We start from the raw sequence: 18,331 nt of genomic DNA, 5'->3' as shown, positions 1-18,331 counted from the left end.
GCCTCCAGAGGCCCAATGTAGGCACAAGCACCTCTTGGCAGATCAGAACTCCTAGCCAGGGAATTCAGGGGAGCTAATGATGAAGTCTTTGTGTTTCTAAGACTTCAGAACAGGAGGCAAGATCTCCATCAAGCCCTTGGAGATCATCTTCAAGCAGGATACTCAGCACACAGCAAAGTCTTTGTCCTCTCCTCAGCAGAAAGAGCCACTGCAGGACAACCCCACACAGCACACAGCAAATTGGCAGTACTTCTCCTTCAGTTTCTCCAGGTCTTCTCCTTGGCAAAGGTTCCACTTGAGTCCGGAAATTATCTAATGTTCTGGGGTCTGGGCCCCAATATCTATACTACATTTCTCTTTGTTCTCTTGTGGCAGAGGGGTCCTGAGCCCAGTCCAAACCAGTTCTGTCCTCACTGGTGCTGCTGATGCAGCTTCCTGCTGGAGATGGAGACTGCATTGTCTAAGGCAGACCAGACATATTCAGGTGCAGGGAAATCTCCTCCCACTACTCTAAATGCAGCCCAAGTCTATTTAGTCCAGCCCTGACTCATCTAGGAAAGGCAGGGCACACCTCACCCCCCCCAGTGGCTGTCTGAAAAAAATGCACATCCCCAGTCTCTGTCACTCCAAAACCGGACAGTCAATCCGTAAACCAGCAGAGGCAGACAGGACGGCTAAGCAAGAAAATACTCACTTTCTAAAAGTGATATCTTCAAACACACAATATAAAATATTTACTTGAAAATGCATTTTTATATTCTGAGTTCAGAGATACTAAACTCCATCTTTCTATCTAGTCCCAATGGCAATGTAAATAAACCCCTATTCTATTCTATGGAACAGATAACCTTTCAGAAGTGAAAGATGAAATTTACTGTATTTCACTATCGGACATGTCCCACATATTGTCCTACTTTCTACATACACTGCAACCTGCACAGAGGTGTAACGTGGTCCTACATTTAGGGGTGACTTATATGTAAGAAAAGGGAAGATTATGGACTGGCAAGTGGATGCACTTGCCAGGTTGACATGGCAGTAGAGGCTGCACTCAGACAATGCAGTGGCAGGTCTGAGACCCCTTATGAAAGTCTGCTTGTGTGGGTGGCACAATCAGTGCTTCAGGCCCACTAGCAGCATCTGGATTACAGGCCCTGGGCACACACAGTGAGCAGTACTAGGTACTCAGTAGTAAGTCAAACAAGCCAATCATGGAAACACCAATCCATGTGCACAATATACAAAGGGAGCACTTGCACTTTAACACTGATCGGCAGTGATAAAGTGCTTAAAGCATCGAGACCAGCAAAAACAAAATCTAGCACACAGCAAAAAACACAGGAGGCTGAGGCAAAAGACAGGGGAAACCATGCCAAGCGTGCCAGGTCTAACAAGTGTCCCCTCCGGCTGAAAGCGGGGGGAACTCCCCACCCTCCTGGGAGTTCCCTTTACTAAGGAGGAAAAATCTAGACAGACCATCAGCATTGGCGTGTTCTATACCAAGGCGGCGTTTCACTGTAAGGTCCATTCCCTGTAGGGAAATGGACCACCTCAACAGTTTTGAGTTCTCCTCCCTCATTTGCATCAACCATCTGAGGGGCCTGAGGTTGGTCTGAGCCAGGAAGTGAGTCCCAAAAAAGTAGGGCCTCCGCTTCTTCAGCACCCAGACCTCAGTAAAAGCCTCACCTTCAGTCTCACTCCACCTCTGTTCCCGGGGAAGTAACCTCCTACTAATGAAGGCCACCGGTTGGTCTAGGGCTTCAACATTTAGTTGTGAAAGAACCGCCCACACACCATGTCCTAAAGCATCTGTCTCCACAATGAACTCCTGTGAAATGTTGGGTGTCTTGAGCACGGGCGCCATGCACATAGCGGACTTCAGGGCATCAAAAGCTTCTGAGAGGCGTCAGTCCAGTCCAACTTCTTGGGCTGCTTCCTGGAAGTTAGCTCAGTTAAGGAGGTAACAATGGTGCCATATCTCTATACAAACCTCTTGTAGTAACCGGTGAGTTCTAATAAGGCCCTCACCTCTGTCTCGATCTTGAGGGAGCTCCCAAACCAGAATGGTGTCAGTTTTAGGGGGCGCCCGACCCAGTGCCCTAAGTACAACACTGATCCCTGCTCGATGTGGCACCTACTGGTATTGATCGTGAGGCTGTCCTCCGCAGCGCTCTAAACACTGCCCAGACACGGTAATATCATCCAGGTAGGCGGCACTGAAATCTGCTGTTCCAGCCAACACCTGGTTAACCAACCTCTGAAAGGTAGCAGAGGCATTTTTCAACCCACAATGCACACCCGGAACTGGTAGTGCCCATCTGGCAAGGGAAATACAGACCTCTCCTTGGCCCCGTCAGTCAAGGCAATATACCAATACCCAGACGTCAAGTCAAAGGTGCTGAGGTAGTTGACAGCTCCAAAATGATCTATGAGCTCATCAGCTCCGGGAATGGGTGCGCATCAGTCCTGGTGATGGCATTAAGTCCTCGTCTCGGTAGTCCACACAAAACCGGAGTTCTGGAGTGACACTGGGTGCAGTAGCCTTAAGGACCAATACCACTGGGTTGCCCCAAGGGCTGCTTGAGGGCTCAATCACCCCTAGTGCTAACATCTTAGAAACCTACTCCTTGATGCAAGCTTTGACCCTGTCAGTCAACCTGTACATTTTGTGCTTAACAGGAGGACTGTCTCCAGCATCCACATCATGGACACACCAGTGAGTAACACCTAGGGTCAGGGAGAATCGAGCGGCAAACTACCCCAACAGCTGGCGGCAGTGCCTCAGCTGTTCTGGGATCAGGGTGGGGGAGAGGGCAACATCGTCCACTGACTCAACCTTAGCAGACAGGTAATCAGGGAGAGGCTCGGTCTCCTCCTATCTCATCTATTGCTAGGAGCATGGCCACTTCAGACCTCTCCAAGTGGGGCTTGAGGCTGTTCATGTGTAGGATCCGCAAAGGGTTCCTTGGAGTCTGCAAGTCTACCAGATAGGCGATTTTACTATTGCGCTCCACCACCTCGAAGAGTCCGGTCTACTTATCCTGAAGAGCACAAGGCTCTATAGGGACTATGACCCACACTTTTTGGTAAGGCGGAAGCTCAAACAGAGTGGAATTATGATCATACCAAAGCTTTATCTCCTTCTGGCTGGCTTCTAGGTTCCCCTGAGCGAGTTGCCTGAAGCGCTTAGTCTGGTTCCTGAAGGCCAGCATGTAACTAAAGACATCCTGGAGGGTTTACGGGGAGCTTTCTCCCAGCATTCCTTGAACAGACTCAAAGGTCCTCTTACAGGATGACCATACAAAATCTCAAAGGGGCGAACCCCAAGGACTTCTGCGGTACCTCACTGTATGCAAACAGCAGAGCAGGAACGGTAAGCGGACGTCCCACTTATACCTCATGGGTTCTGCAAGACCCATAATCATGCCCTTGAGGGTCAGGTTGAATCTCTCAACCAACCCATTACCTTGTGGGTGGTTAGGAGTGGTGAACATATAGGTAACATACACACCTGTCACAAGAACTTCATATACTTGGATATAAAGTTTGTGCACCGGTCGAACACCACCTCTCTGGGGAACCCCACCTGGAACAGATCTCCATCAGTGACCAGCCCACCACTTGGGCCATCGTGTGCAGGAGAGGGGTAGCCTCGGGGTACCAGCTGGCATTCCCCACCAAGGCCTGGATAAACCTGTTGCTCATGGCTGTCCTGTGGTCCAGTGGCCCCACAATATCAATACCCACCCTCTCAAAAGGGGTGCTGACTATAGGAAAAGGTTGGAGAGAAGCCTTGCAGTTACTGCCACTCTTGCCACTTATTTAGCAGGTCTGGGCAGTCCTACATGCAAGTCAGAGCTCTTGCGCAGTTAGGGCCAGTTAAACTGGATGACAAGCCTTTCAACGGTCTTGTCCTGCCCCAAATGCCCTTCCAAAGGCACATCATGAGCCAGCCCCAGCAGAAAGGCTCTGAAGTGCTGGGGCACCATCAGCACACGATGCTCAGCAACCTTAGGCTCACTTAACAGGAGACCCATCTTCCAGTACATCCAATGTGATACGGACTGATCACCTGCTTTTCAGACACTAGCCACCTAACTAACAGCTGTCATATCGGCTCTGGTGTCTTTCAGAGCCTCCACCCTATGGACATTAATGGTCAACCACTGCCAGTATTTCTTAGTGTTTGCGGGCAGGCGGGGCCTTGGGACCATCTCACTGTGCCCTAGTGAGACAAGGGTTGATTCTGCTGGCTCCCACCCTCCCTGTGTGTCCAACACTCCCTAGCACTACATTAGCCAAACCACGGGGTGGTGCACCAGTGGGTGCAGGTGTATACTTGGGACACGTCAGATCCTCCTGTAGTGACCCACCTAATTACAAGCAAAGCATTTGCAGGGACCCTTCTCTTCAGGCTTCCCTGTAGACAACCATGGTTTCTTACCACCAAGGGCTGTGAACCTTTCCCATGGGAATTATTTGGGGGGCCTTTTTGGAACTCCTTTTGTTTACCCTTGTCCCCATTCACTCTTCTGCTGGGGACCCTTCCCACCTCCGACTATTAGCAGAGAAGTGTTCCAGTGCCATAAAATCATAGAGCCAATCAAAATCAGTTCCATGACTACCCCTCACCCAACAAGTCTGTGCTCTGCAAAAGGAAGAAACATACTCACACCAAGTTTGTGACTCAAGTTTCTTTCAAACCATGAACTTCTGCCGATATAGTTCTGTGGTCTTGTCATACTTTCTGTTAGACAAGGCATCCTTGGTGTGATTACCCCTGACCTTTTGCCTCGACCGCCTGAATTTTTGAGGCTGTGCTGGATTTCGTTTTTGCTTGCTTAGATGCTTTGGGCACTTTGCTTCTGCGGATCAGTGTCAAAGCACAAGTGCTCCCTGTGTAGATTGTTGTTACAATTGGTTCTCCCTGATTGGCATTTTTGATTTACTGATAAGACCCTAGTAAAGTGCACTGAGGATGCCATTGCCTGTAAATCAAATGCTACTAGTAAGCCTGCATCACTGATTGTGCCACCCATAGGAGTAGTCTTGACAATGTATCTCAGACCTGCCACTGCAGTGTCTGTGCACAGTTTTTAAACTGCCTTGACATCCTGGCAAGTGCACCCACTTCGACATACCCTAATTTACATGTAAGGCACCACTATGTTAGGACCAAGGTACCCCCCCCCCCTCAGGCAGGGTGCAGGGTATGTAAAAGGTAGAACATGTTATGGTGTGTGTGACATGTTCTGATAGTGAACTACTGCCAATTTCATTTTTCATTATTGTAAGGGCTTATTTCCCATAGGATAGAATGGGGAATACTTTCTAACATCTTACAAGTATAACTTCCCATAGGGATAATATGGAAAGGTGGAGCTTGGTATCTCTGAACTCAGAATTTAATGAAAAATCTTTCAGTAAAGATGTTTTTTAAACTGTGTGTTTGAAAATACCACTTTTAGAAAGTGGCTATTTCTTGTTTAACCATTCTGTGTGCCTCTGCCTGTTTGTGGATTGCCTGTCTGGTTTAGGAGTGAAAAGGGCTGAGGATGTGTATGCAGTGTAGACAGCCACTGGATGGTTCAGGTGTACCTGGCCCTTCCTGGATGACTCAGACCTGAGATGAATAAACCTTGGCTGCTTTTAGATTAGTGGGAGGAGATTTTCTTGCACCTGAATGGGGCCTGTCTCCCTTGCACAATGCTGTCTCCACGCCCTGTGGTCATACTGCACCAGTGAGCACATAACTAGTTTGGGTTGGGCTCAGAGACCCTTGCACAAAGAGAACAAATAAAAAAAGGAGGTATATGTAGTGGACCTAAAGCCCCAGAACTTTAGATCACTTCTGGACTCAAAAGGAACCTTTGCCAGGGAGAAGAGCTGGAGAGCTGTGAGGAGGAGTACTGCCCCTTTGCTGTGTGCTGTGTGGGGTTGGCATGCAGTTGCTGTGTCTGCCAAGGAAAATACAAAGACTGAAACTTTACAGTGACCCTGCTTGAAAAAGAATCGCCAAGGGCCTGTGTGTGCTGGCCTCCTGTTCTGAAGTCTCACGGACACAAAGACATGCCAGGAGGTGCCTATTCCAGTTTGGGGCCTCTGGAGGTTGTTCCTGCTGTTGGGATCTGGAAGAAACTGCAAAGAACTATGAAAAACAATCTCCAATGCTGTCAGCAATGCCGCCATGAAACCGCAACCTGAACCAAGGCCAGGGACACCGCTTGTGAAGTGTACAACGCACCACCCAGCCTGCACCGCAGTTCTGTTGCCTCCTTCAATTCCTGCCGATGCCAGCAGTTATTCACATTCCCGATGCCAGCACTCGCACCAACTCCTGCATCCTGTTATCGCGGCACCAATAACTGCTGAGGGTGACTCCACGAACTCGCCAACTTCACACCGTCACTGTAACAGATGCCTCACCGCCGACCCAACCAACTTTCCTGTCCTGCATTCAACATACCCCGCCATCATGGACAAGACTCCTCGTCTCCTTGATGGCAGCCAGGAACTGGCTTCCACCTAAGCACAGACACCTCACCTCCACGACGCTGTGTATCATCATAGACATTTGTTTACAAGGTACTGTTTGTTTGGGGGTCCGTGTAACTCCATGCCCGACATCGTGCTCCTTGCGGTTGGTGCCGTACTTTGGATTTATTGCTGTCCTCAACATCATAATAGCCCCGTTGGTGCTATTTTGTTTTACAAGTGTTATTTTTGCAAGTAACTGTTTTGAAGTGCTATTTTATTAAATGCAAGTTGGGTTTTGTCATTTTGGTCTTGTTGAAGTTTAGATAAAGATATTTAATTTTTTCTAAACTGGTGTGGTGTCCATTTGTGGTGTTATCACTGTATTACTGTGTGTTTTGAGTATAAATATTTTACACATTGCCTTTGGGATAAGCCTGCATGCTCATGCCAAACGACCAAGGGGATGAGCAGGGGTTATCTAAAGTGTGTATCCCCCTTACCCTGACTAGAAGCAAGGGTCCCTATTTGGACAAAGGTAACTACCTCTGCCAACTAGAGACACCCATTTGTAACTCCATCTGACTAAGGCCTCCTTCATAGGAGCATGAATTACTTTATCCTTCTCTGGTAAGGCTAACAAGGTGTCCCACCCTTCTGCAGTGAAGCGGCTCCACAACCCCACTCCCCATTCTCTCTCAGGGAATCTGTGGGACCTCATTCCTACCTCATACCCATGACAAGCTGCCATCATTGGAACTGGACTTCACACTCTTGGCTTGTATGTTCGGGCTCCTTCAAACTTCTCTCATGATCTAAGAGCACCCTCTTTTCCTCCATTGCAAGTTTCTGCCTCTCTAATTCTAAATTCTTTTCCTCCATGTCACTCTCCTTCCCCAACTCGAGCTACGCAAGCTCTATCTCATGCACACTGCTTCCCGCTCTGTCCTCCAGCTCCTCTGGAGACATCCCCCTTGAAGAGACTCTGCTGCCCTCTCTGGAAGGTACCCTCTCTCCAGACAGTACCAATGGCCCATCCTGCTGCCCATCTAAATTCTCTGCCTCAGCCATAGGTCCCCTGTGTGCCCACAGGCATTCCTTGATTCCAGCCAGGCCCTCAGTGACTTTTGGTTTTCCTCCTTTCTGGTGAGGCCTCTCACTGAGATTTTAAATTTCTTACAGATGTATTTAAATGTGGCACAGTGTAGGTTTCTACCCTATCCTCTTTAAAAGCAATATCCATAGATGCAATTGATCTTGGTTTGGTCATGGTGAACATTGGAAGTTGATAAGCAGTAGAAAAATCCCAAAATAGAAAGTTAACTAAATAGTATGTGGTTGCATAATGGTCTGTACTTTGCTAGTAGTCTACATCACTCACTGTATGTAAGGCACAGATGCAAGTCCTAATCCTCACCACTGACCACCAATGTTAGAGATAAGGGTCTCTAGTTGGCAAGGGTTTGCACCTTTGTCCAAGTAGGGACCCTTCTTCCTAGTTAGGGTAAGGGGCACACACTGCTAAAATACCCACTGCTCACCCCGTTGGTAGCTTGGCATGAGCAGACAGGCTTATCTCAGAGGCAGTGTGTAAAGAATTTGTGTAAACATACAGTAACGCAGTGAAAATAATGCAAATAGACACCAGACCAGTTTAGAAAATAAGCAAACTTTATCTAAACCAAACAGGACAAAAACGACAAAAATCCAACATACAGTTATCAAGATATGACTTTTAGAAGGTAACATTTTTTTTAATCTATAGCAAACTATAGATGCAACACTTTCACAACACAAAGTTCCTGGGTTGTGTCAAAATCATAAAGAAAAACAGCTGCGGGGAAGGTGATGCGTCGGTTCCTTGCACTCAGGGAAGGTGATACATCGGTCCTAGCTCCAGGGGAGGTAATGCATTGGTTCTCTACTGCCACGCAGGGGAGGTGATGTGTTGGTTACTTACTGGAGAGAAGCTGATGCGTCTGTTTCTTACTGTGCGGGAAGGTGATGTGTCGGTTTCTTACTGCAGCCCCGGCGTTGATGTAGGCTTGTAACCCTGGTGCGATGTGTGGGGATTTGAGGATGCGCCACTTCTTGCAGCCATACAGCAGGGTCTGCGTCACAGTCAGGCAGTGATCTCAGACTTCGGAGAGCAGTGCACGAGACTCGGAATGCAGTGTTTTCTCCAGCAGCGGTCAGGCGCTGCTTCGGTTCCTTCAGCAGCACGGCGGCGATGTGTGGAAATTCTTCCCGCATGACGATGTTGCGTCGGAAACAGGTGCAGATGCGTCACGCTTCTTCAGTTGCTTCAGGTTTTCTCAGCTCCCAGCAGCTGGACAAACTAGGCCCAACACAGACACAGGCACCCCTTGGCAGGTCAGAAAATCCAGCCAGGGAATTCAGGGGAGCTGATGGTCAAGTCTTGGTGTCCCTGAGAATTCAGAACAGGAGGCAAGCTCTACTTCAAGCCCTTGGCGATAGTCTTCAATAAGGATACTCAGCACACAGCAAAGTCTTTGTCCTCTCCTTGGCAGAAACAGCCACTGCAGGCCAACCCTAATAGCATGCAGCAAAGGGGCAGTACTTCTCCTTCTGTTTCTCCAGCTCTTCTACTTGGCAGAGGTTCCTTTTGAGTCCAGAAGTTATTTAAAGTCTTGGGGTCTGGGCCCCAATATTTATACTGCATTTCTCTTTGTTCTCTTCTGGCAGAGGGACTCTAAGCCCAGTCCAAACCAGTTCTGTTGTCACTTGTGCAGCTTCCTGGCAGGAGGTGGAAACAGCATTGTCCAAGGCAGACCAGGCCTATTAATGTACAGGGTAATCTCCTCCCACTACTCTAAATGCTGCAGCCCAGGTTTATTCAGCCAGCCCACACTCATCCAGGAAATGCAGGACACACCTCAACCGCCTTCAGACTTAAGAGAATGCACATCCCCAGTCTTTTTCATTCTAAAACCCGACAGTCAATCCACAAACCAGCAGAGGTACACGAGATGTATAAGCAAGCGAATTCTCACTTTCTAAAAGTGGTATTTTCAAACACACAATAAAAGAAATCATCTTTACCAGAAGATAAATTTTTATATTCTGCGTTCAGAGATACCAAACTCCACCTTTCTATCTTTTCCCAATGAAACGTTATACTTATAAGATGTTATAAATTCTATCCTATTGGACAGATAGCCTTTCAATAGCGAAACACAAAATTCACTGTATTTCACTATCAGGACATGCCCCACATATTGGTTCATGTCCTATCTTCCACATACACTGCACTCTGCCGTAGGGAAAATTGGGCCTACCTTAGCAGTGACTCACATGTACTAGAAGGGAAGGTTAGGGCCTGGCAAGTCGGTGCAAATGCCAGGTGGACATGACAGTAGAGTCCGCATGCAGACACTGCAGTGGCAGGTCTGAGACCCCTTTTGAAAGGCTGCTTGTGTGGGTGGTGCAGGTCAACTAGCAGTATTTGGCTTACAGGCCATGGGCACACACAGTGCACTGTACAAGGGACTTAGTAGTACGTCAAACAAGCCAATCATGGAAACACCAACCCATATGCACAATTTACAAAAGGAGCACTTGCACTTTGGCACTGATCAGCAGTGGCAAAGTGCCCAAAGCATCTAGAACTGCAAAAACGAAACCAGCACACACAAAAACACTGGAGGAAGAGGCAAAAAAACTGGGGAGACCATGTCAAGGATGCCATGCAGGGTCAACCTTTGTTACATTTGGCCAGGTCAAACCTCTCGAAATTTTACAGGGGAAAACCATACAGTAATTATCGTATCATGCGGATATTGGTTAGTTGAACCCCAAAATCTTTATGTTATTCCCCAGAAACTCGTAATAGGTGCCTTTTATGTCATCCAATAAATAACAAACCCTGTGGTATCATTTTTTACCAGGTGCTATCAATAGCACCTATACTTTTAATCAGGCCCTTACTAGTAAAACTCTGGAGGTTCCTGGGTAAAGAAGGGGAACACTAAGTATGTAATTGATGATCATCACCTTAGTGGAGAGCACGTCTCCATACAAGGGTCAAATTCCATATCTCTCCCTAATCTTAATTCGTCTTCCTTCTTCTAAGGAGAGAAACATGACGGAAATTGCTGAGTGTCCAGTCCACAGAGATATATACCATCCCACTAGCAGGGGACCTGCCTCGGCCAGAATTAATTCCTTCTGATCAAATATTGTTTCCCTATATTATTGCACACACTGTTAATCTCCACTGAGGTATCTTGTCATTGCCGGAGAGGTACTAGATCCATATGCCATCAGATGTGTGTAAACGGCCGAACTTATAATGACAGTTACAGCTGTGAAACAGAACTATGTGCACCGTACACTCCTAATTTTCATCTTTGCAAGTTCTTGAATAAACTCAATTGTGACAAGCAGTTAAGTTTAGTTAACGGGTGCAAACATTCACTGCCCAGAAAAGGATTATATACTTATTTCTTTTTCTGACATTTGAACTGAAACATTTAAGCAATACAACATTTAGGGCTTGGATCAGAATGACACATGGTTTTGTTTTGGCTGGAGACAATTCTTAAGAAAAATAAAGTGCCTTTTAACTTTTTTAGCAAAGTCCTTTAGTAGGAAAATTGGGGAGGTTGAGGTTATGAAGTTACCTTCACCTTCTTGGCATCTACCCTTTTTGCTTCTTCTTCAATAACCAATATATAAAAGTTGTATCGTCATTGTATCAGTCTTGTAATTTATTCGATTCACGCTGTCACTGAGTGCCACCAAACCAGAACTATGTTTAACAGCTAATTCAGGGTTACATGCTTGTTCCAGTACTGTTGCTTTATATGTTGTTAATGTTGTTGATTTACCTGAACCCATAAGAACTGAATGAGTGATCCCCTCAAACCTGTATGTTCTTTATTAGAGGTAGTGATTTGTGAAATTGACCTGAATATCTAGGATCAAACATCGATTGAGCAGTGTTGGACTTGGACCTTTCTGCAGGGTCATCCCTGAAGTTTTTGGCTTCACCCTATTGTTTTCTGAAACCATTATTTTGGCTTTAAGGACTCTGCATACTTTACCACAACTAATCAGTGCAAAAGTGCTTGTGATCTTTCACTTAAACATGGTAAAATTGACTCATTGGCATATTTAATTTTATTGTAAGTCTCTTGTAAGGTGGTCTATGTGTAGGCAGAACCTGTTAATTCAATGCTGCCAGTGGGTCTGCACCACTTATTGGCTATCCACTTAAGCAGCCTTTTAAAACTGTCTCAGCCCTGCCATTGCAGCCTGTGGATGCAGTTTTAAACTGCCATTTCAACATGGCAAAATAAACCTCTTGCCATGCCCAAACTTTCCTTTTTAATACGGTAGGCCCATATAGCAGGCTGCAGTGTATTTAAAAAGTTTGGACATGTACTTTTAAGTTTTACATGTCCTGGTAGTGAACAACTCTTAAATTAATTTTTCACTACTGCAAGTGCTACCACTTCCATAGTATAATGTTAGATTAACTTATTACATTTAATAAGTGATCACTTTAAATTGGGAGTAGATAAAAATGTCATGTTTGGTATCTGGGAAATTGTAATTAACAATCCTCTCTAAAGATAAAATTGGCTTTTAATTTACAATTTTGGAGATGTCACTTTTAGAAAGTTTGCATATTCCTGCCTTAACTATTTGAACCAGGACAGGGGAGGCTAGAAACTCGAAAAACTTCAAAGGAAATTCTGTAGAACATTCCCCTACTTCAAAGTGAGCACTAGATATAAATAGTTGACCCTCAGACCCAACTCTTTAATACACATCTGGACCTGTTTAAGACACAGAAGGCCTGCTGTGCTGTTCAGCAGGAAGGACTGCTACTCTGTTGTCCAGCTGCTCTGCTGGATGCTGCCCTGCTGCCTGAGTGAAGGACTGGACCTGCATCTTGAACCCAGGATCACCATACTGACTTAGAGGGTTAGTTGCCTGACATCCTGATCAACACCTCACAGAGAGAAAAAGCTCCAACCATCTTGAACCCAGCACCTGGACTCTGTCTGGTGTGAGTCTTACCCCGAATCCTGGGCCGTTGGATGTGGGTGTGAAGGTGTTCAGCCAGCTCACTTAATATCCTGTGAAGCATAACCGATGTCTCGGACCGCCACAGCACAACGGATTCCTAATGCTGGACCACGTATTGCAGCTTGCAGTCTTCTTGAAACCACCACTGTGCAATGAATCCTCAATGCAGGCCTTTGCATCACAAGCTCCTCATCGACTGCATCCTCAGTGAAGACACAGGACTTTGCACCACAACCCCACAGCTCTTTGGAACTGGCGATGCGCAATGCATCTTCGACACAGGATCTCTCAATTCTCCATACTAAAAGAACTTCTAGTTACTTCCTCTGTGCAGAATATGTAAAATAGTAATGCTAGAATTACATCTTAGAAAACATTATACTGCGAAGGGTCAGAGCTTTGCAGATCCAGCACTAAACGTTAATATTATATGAGCCTATCTTCTTTCAGTCCCTGTGCGTTGGGTCTGGGATTTGACCCATATACATCCCACAAGGTGATTATGAATCACAACTAACAGAAAAAGCAAAAATGACCCCGCACCAGAGCATATAAAAATCTCTCTATAATGTGTCTAAATATCCTAGTGCATCGTGTCACAACAAAGAACATAGTATTTCACTAAATAGCTTCCCAGAAAAACAAGTTAAACAGTCGCAAAACTTGATTGTAGACAATTTATTCTTTTTCATTCATAGACACTTTATGCTTTTAAAACATCACAGAATTGCTTGCCGCCATGAAATACTATGGTGCCAGATGTAGGAAGGCCATTACCGGTCGGTAACGGCCGAAATAGGCCGTTACCGACCGGTAATAGGCTTTTGTCATGTAGGGGGCCATTTTACAGATTCGGTAAATACCAAATCGGTATTTACTGATTCGGTATTTACCGAATCATCATTTACCGATTCGGTATTTACCGAATCGGTAAATGACATGTAGGAAGCACTTTAAACAGTGCTCATGTGCTTTAAGGATTCGTTATTTACCACCAACTATTAGTTGGTGGTAAATAAGGAATACCTTAGAAAATGCAAATCAATGCATTTTCAACTGTGCCATGTGGCAGACATACATGCCCTTAGGGCATGTATGTGTGCCACATGTGCACACAAGCACTAATCAGGGGTACAACAGGGTGTCAAAGTGACACCCTGCCACCCTTGACTCTTTGCCTATTTTACCGAATCGGTATTTAATTGGTAATTGACATTCATTCCTATGGGCCTCCAGGCCCATAGGAATTAATGGCAATTACCGAATCGGTAAATACCGATTCGGTAATTACCGAATCTTAACGATTCGGTAATTTTTACCGATTTTTTTATCTACAAAGCAATTACTGATTCGAAAATACCGAATCGGTAAAATTCGGTATTTTCGAATCGTAATTTACAATTACCTACATCTAGCCCTATGTTCTTTGTAGTGACATGATGCATTAGGATATTTAGACACATTATAGAGAGATTTTTTTGTGCTCGGGTGCGGGGTCATTTTTGCTTTTCTAATTTTTTTTTAGAATTATATCTTATATTAACTTGATATGGTAACGTGGAGGCCAGAGTTATTTTTCTGAACTTTAAATTGAGGCTTCAGCTAATGTTTACAATTGAGGAAGTCTTGAAAGGCAAATTAGGCAAAAGACAGCTTTATTGCTCAGCAATACAGCAGAGCAACTGTCTTAGTTGTGTGTATTAGGATCAGAGCCTGGACCCTCAGGCGGGCATTAGTAGCCCCTTTGGTTTTAAACTCAAAACTTAAGAGGTGCTTTCCCTTTTAGAATAAAAACTGAGGTACTCCATACCTGTATCAACCCATTTAAAGCATGGGAAAGTATGTTTTTTTATTGATCTCAACTACTAGTGTATACGGGTGGTTACATTCTAGTCCATAATTTTGTTTTTGCTAACTCTAGACTGACACTAGCCACATGCTAATCAGACCTGGTATTGCACCAATTGGAATAGTTCAACTTGCCCTGCCAAGTCAGGTCCTCAATGGGTCGGTAAGCAGGGACACACTGGTCTGTGCCTCTTTGTGCAAACCATCGCTCAGATCTGTAGCTGGTAAGTTTGCATAGTATGTTAAATGTTTCCTGCTAATATCTGTGATCTGCGTGTTGCAGAATGAAATATTGGCAATGTAAACTCGGCCTTCTATCCTTCGGAGGTCAACACCTTGAGTACCACTACAAAAAGGTATTAGTGGTAGAACATGTTCCTCACAATGCCTAGAAACTAAGGACATCCTGAGTAAAAAAGAGTCTAGAAACAAATCATTGTATCATGTTTGAATGCTGTCATTGCAACTATGCCTGAAAGTAAACCATAGACGCGTCCCTTTCTTTCTCATGTGTCATTTTCTTTTTCAGTGTCATCTCCAAAGACCAAGTTTCCTCTACCCAGCTCAGCAGCAGAAGGTTCCTGGAGCGCAGTACCGGAACATGGGCCCTCAAACACCTTTACTTACACCATCCTCAGTCCCCCTACTGCCAGCATTGGACGCTACGACTTGAGTCTCCAGGTCTCCTCCAGCATCAAGAATTCAACTATCAAACTCGGCCAGTTCATCTTGCTCTTCAACCCTTGGAGTGCAGGTACCAAGTACTTTTAACATCTCTTTCAATATTGTCAAACTCGCTCCCACAAACAGGGTACCACAACAGTTTACAATATTTGTCAGAGAAAGAGTAAATCAAAAACAGTATACCAATTATTATATCATAATCTAATAACCTGCCATTGGTTTGAACGAAACTACCAAAAATGAAAGTTGGTGTGCAGATTTATTTACATCTCTTCTAAAGGATGCACTCAAAACATAATTATCACTAGACCATGTCCCAGACGAATGCATGACTTTGCAACGCATACATTTACAATGCATGCCTTTGCAACGCAGCTTTTACATCGCATCATCCTTTACAACGCATTCTTTTACATCGCATGCCATTACATTGCATTTTCAGAAAATACCTTTACAACGCATTCCATTACATTGCATTATACCTTTACAACGCGTATCATTACAATGCATATCATTACATCGCATTTAAGGTATGTGTTGTATAGTATAGGGGTAATAATTACTATTCTAACTCCAGTGAGTGCAGCAGTAGGGTAAGTGTTGGATAGTGTAGGGGTAAAAATTGCTATTCTAACTCCAGTGAGTGCAACAGTAGGGTAAGTGTTGGATAGTGTAGGGGTAAAAATTACTATTCTAACTCCAGTGAGTGCAACAGTAGGGTAAGTGTCGGATAGTGTAAGGGTATTTTGCGTTGTAATAATATGTATTGTAATGACTTGCGATGTAATGCCTGCATTGTAGTGACATGCGTTGTAATGACATGCGTTGTAGTGACATGCAATGTAATGGCGGCGTTGTAATGACATGCTATGTAAAGGATGTTGCGATGTAATGACTGCTATGTAAAGGTAGTGCGATGTAATGACTGCGTTGTAAAGGTTGTTTCCCATCAGATGAACTGTTAAATTGTCCGAGGAAAGCGAAAATCGGCACCAATAAGACAATATTAACAAAGTTAATAATATTTGCCTTTATATTGGGGAAAGGGTTTCACAAATTCATTAGTCCCTAAAAAGCAGGCTCACCATAGGCAAATTTCTTTACAAACAGATCACGTACAATACTGACAGTAGCAGGCAAATTTCCCTTGCACACAGAACATATGCAGCAGAAGCACCTCGAAAGTGCAAGCTTCCCACACCTGCAGAAACATGAAGCATTGGAACCGCAGTACAGCTTTCTCTCATTCACCAAAATGGCAGCTCACATGCAGCAGTAGTGCAAGCCTCCCCCACCTGCAGAAATATGCAGTATGGGAAGAGAAGTACTGTTTTCTCTCAGTCATCAACACAGCAAATCACATGCAGCAGTACTGCAAGCCTCACTCAAATAAGGAATATCTACAGCTCAGCAGAAAAGCTGTCATCACACATAAGAAAGGTGCAACAGCAATAGGTGTACAAGCTTTCCCCATGCATTGAACGTGTAAGTAGCAGCAGTGCATGCTTCTTTGATGGTTGTATGTCAGAATAATGGCAACAAAATATTGTGCTGCAAGACTTACGATTTACGACTAATAGTAAACATATAGATGGTGTGGGCTGTGCTTGATTTATAAAAATAACATTGGTGCTAGGGCCCTTGTCTGGAGGTCACTGCAGCTTGCTTTGCACATTGAGCCTGCCGGTGCGGCCAATACCAACACAACTATTAACCATCACACTCCTACAAGTGTGGGAATTTAGATTATTCCGGGCCCCAAAGATATAAGAATGTCTTGGCCGGCAGGTATACGTTGTCTTTAATGTATATTGAGCTAACAAACAACTGCTCATCTCCAAATTACACAAACATCGCCACCTTGAAGCATGCTGGCATAAGTGCCGGTATTGACAAGTGCTGGTGCTTAGGCACTGCGTGAGGAGTAGTGTAGGTGTATCTTGGGTAGAGTGGTAATGAAGTACACGGTGGGTAGGAGGCAGTAAGGGTATAGGAGGAATAGGATGTAGTTGCTCATGTAAGTCAGTTGTTTAGGTGGCGTGGGTATGAATTGGTGGCGTGGGTTTAGGCTACAGGGTGATTAGATAGGTGTATTGTATTAGAGTAGAACAGTTTATGCCTGCTCTAGGCTCTTATCGTATCTTCTGCCATTCACCTAGTCACAACCTCTTTGTTCCTAGGGTAAAGATCATTGCGCCATGCTTACACATATATGCTGTGCGGCATGAAGCACAGCAATAGGTGATCTCGTGTGGGCAGAAAATGTGAAGCGTACTCTAAGTTCTTGATGAAGTGTGATAACAATATAATAGTAAGGCAAAAGGCTGAAAAAGTAGCAGTGTCACAATTTTGTGTTTACACGGGCCGGGCTTTGTTGAGTTAAGATTTCAAAGTTCACCCTAATATTCGGAATAGAGGAAAATTTATGAAAAAAACATTTACAGCGACACAATCACAAGAATGGCCTCTGGGCGCAGGATACTCAGGCACTGCTGATAGAAGTTGACCTGAGACACGATTATTGTAAAATTTACACATGTAAAAAATGGTTCACTGACAAAACATCAACACCCAAAACATACCCATACTACAATATCGAGTCATAAATATAGATGTCAAAAATATGGACACCCTATATTTATAAAGGTAAGTCCACAAATATTGAAAAAAATTATCAATGACAAAAATAATAAATATTAAATATTAAACTTAATGAAAAAATAGATTTAATATACATTTTAACAAAACTAACAAATAAACTTAACTTAAAAAGTGTGAAGACACATATATAATAAATATTAAATATATTTACTGTAAAACAATGAATAAACTAATAATTTAAATGTATTTTATAATTTTAAAAGTATATAAAAAATTATCCTTTTTTCGTTTTGCCAAGCCTATGAAGGTATTCAAGAGTACAAATGTATGGAGGTGTCTGGAGCTTACTAAGGAAATAATTAATGCTCTTGAAGGACTATACATCCCATAATGCATTGAATAAGGAAATGCACTTTGCCAAGCCCACTATGGGCGTGTATTTGATAATGAAAATAAAAAAGAGCACTTCCTTCAACCTTACATTCACAAGCATATGATTAAGATGCTGTGTATCGAAACGCGTAGAGCACAGAAGAATGCTTGTTGGCATGACGGAAGAAGCCGACATTAATAGCCGAAAGGCAGGCCTCCTGCCGAGTGCACTCCTAAGCTCCAGGGCGTTTGTATAACAAATATATAAATATGTATATATTTATATCTATCTATA

General features: G+C 44.3%; 1 protein-coding gene across 1 annotated transcript in view; it reads left to right on the top strand.

Moving 5' to 3' along the window:
- Positions 1 to 18,331, top strand: part of LOC144768422 (protein-glutamine gamma-glutamyltransferase E-like) — a 370,967-nt gene that overhangs the window by 80,214 nt on the left and 272,422 nt on the right. Inside the window, exon 3 of the mRNA XM_078652065.1 lies at positions 14,909 to 15,133. Coding sequence (XP_078508191.1) covers positions 14,909 to 15,133 — 225 coding nt within the window. The remainder of the gene's footprint in view (positions 1 to 14,908; positions 15,134 to 18,331) is intronic.

Source organism: Lissotriton helveticus, chromosome 7, assembly GCF_964261635.1.
Source record: "Lissotriton helveticus chromosome 7, aLisHel1.1, whole genome shotgun sequence".
NCBI lineage: Eukaryota > Metazoa > Chordata > Amphibia > Caudata > Salamandridae > Lissotriton > Lissotriton helveticus.
The sequence above is the reverse complement of the archived record's forward strand: the minus strand, read 5'-3'. Positions and strand labels throughout refer to the sequence as shown.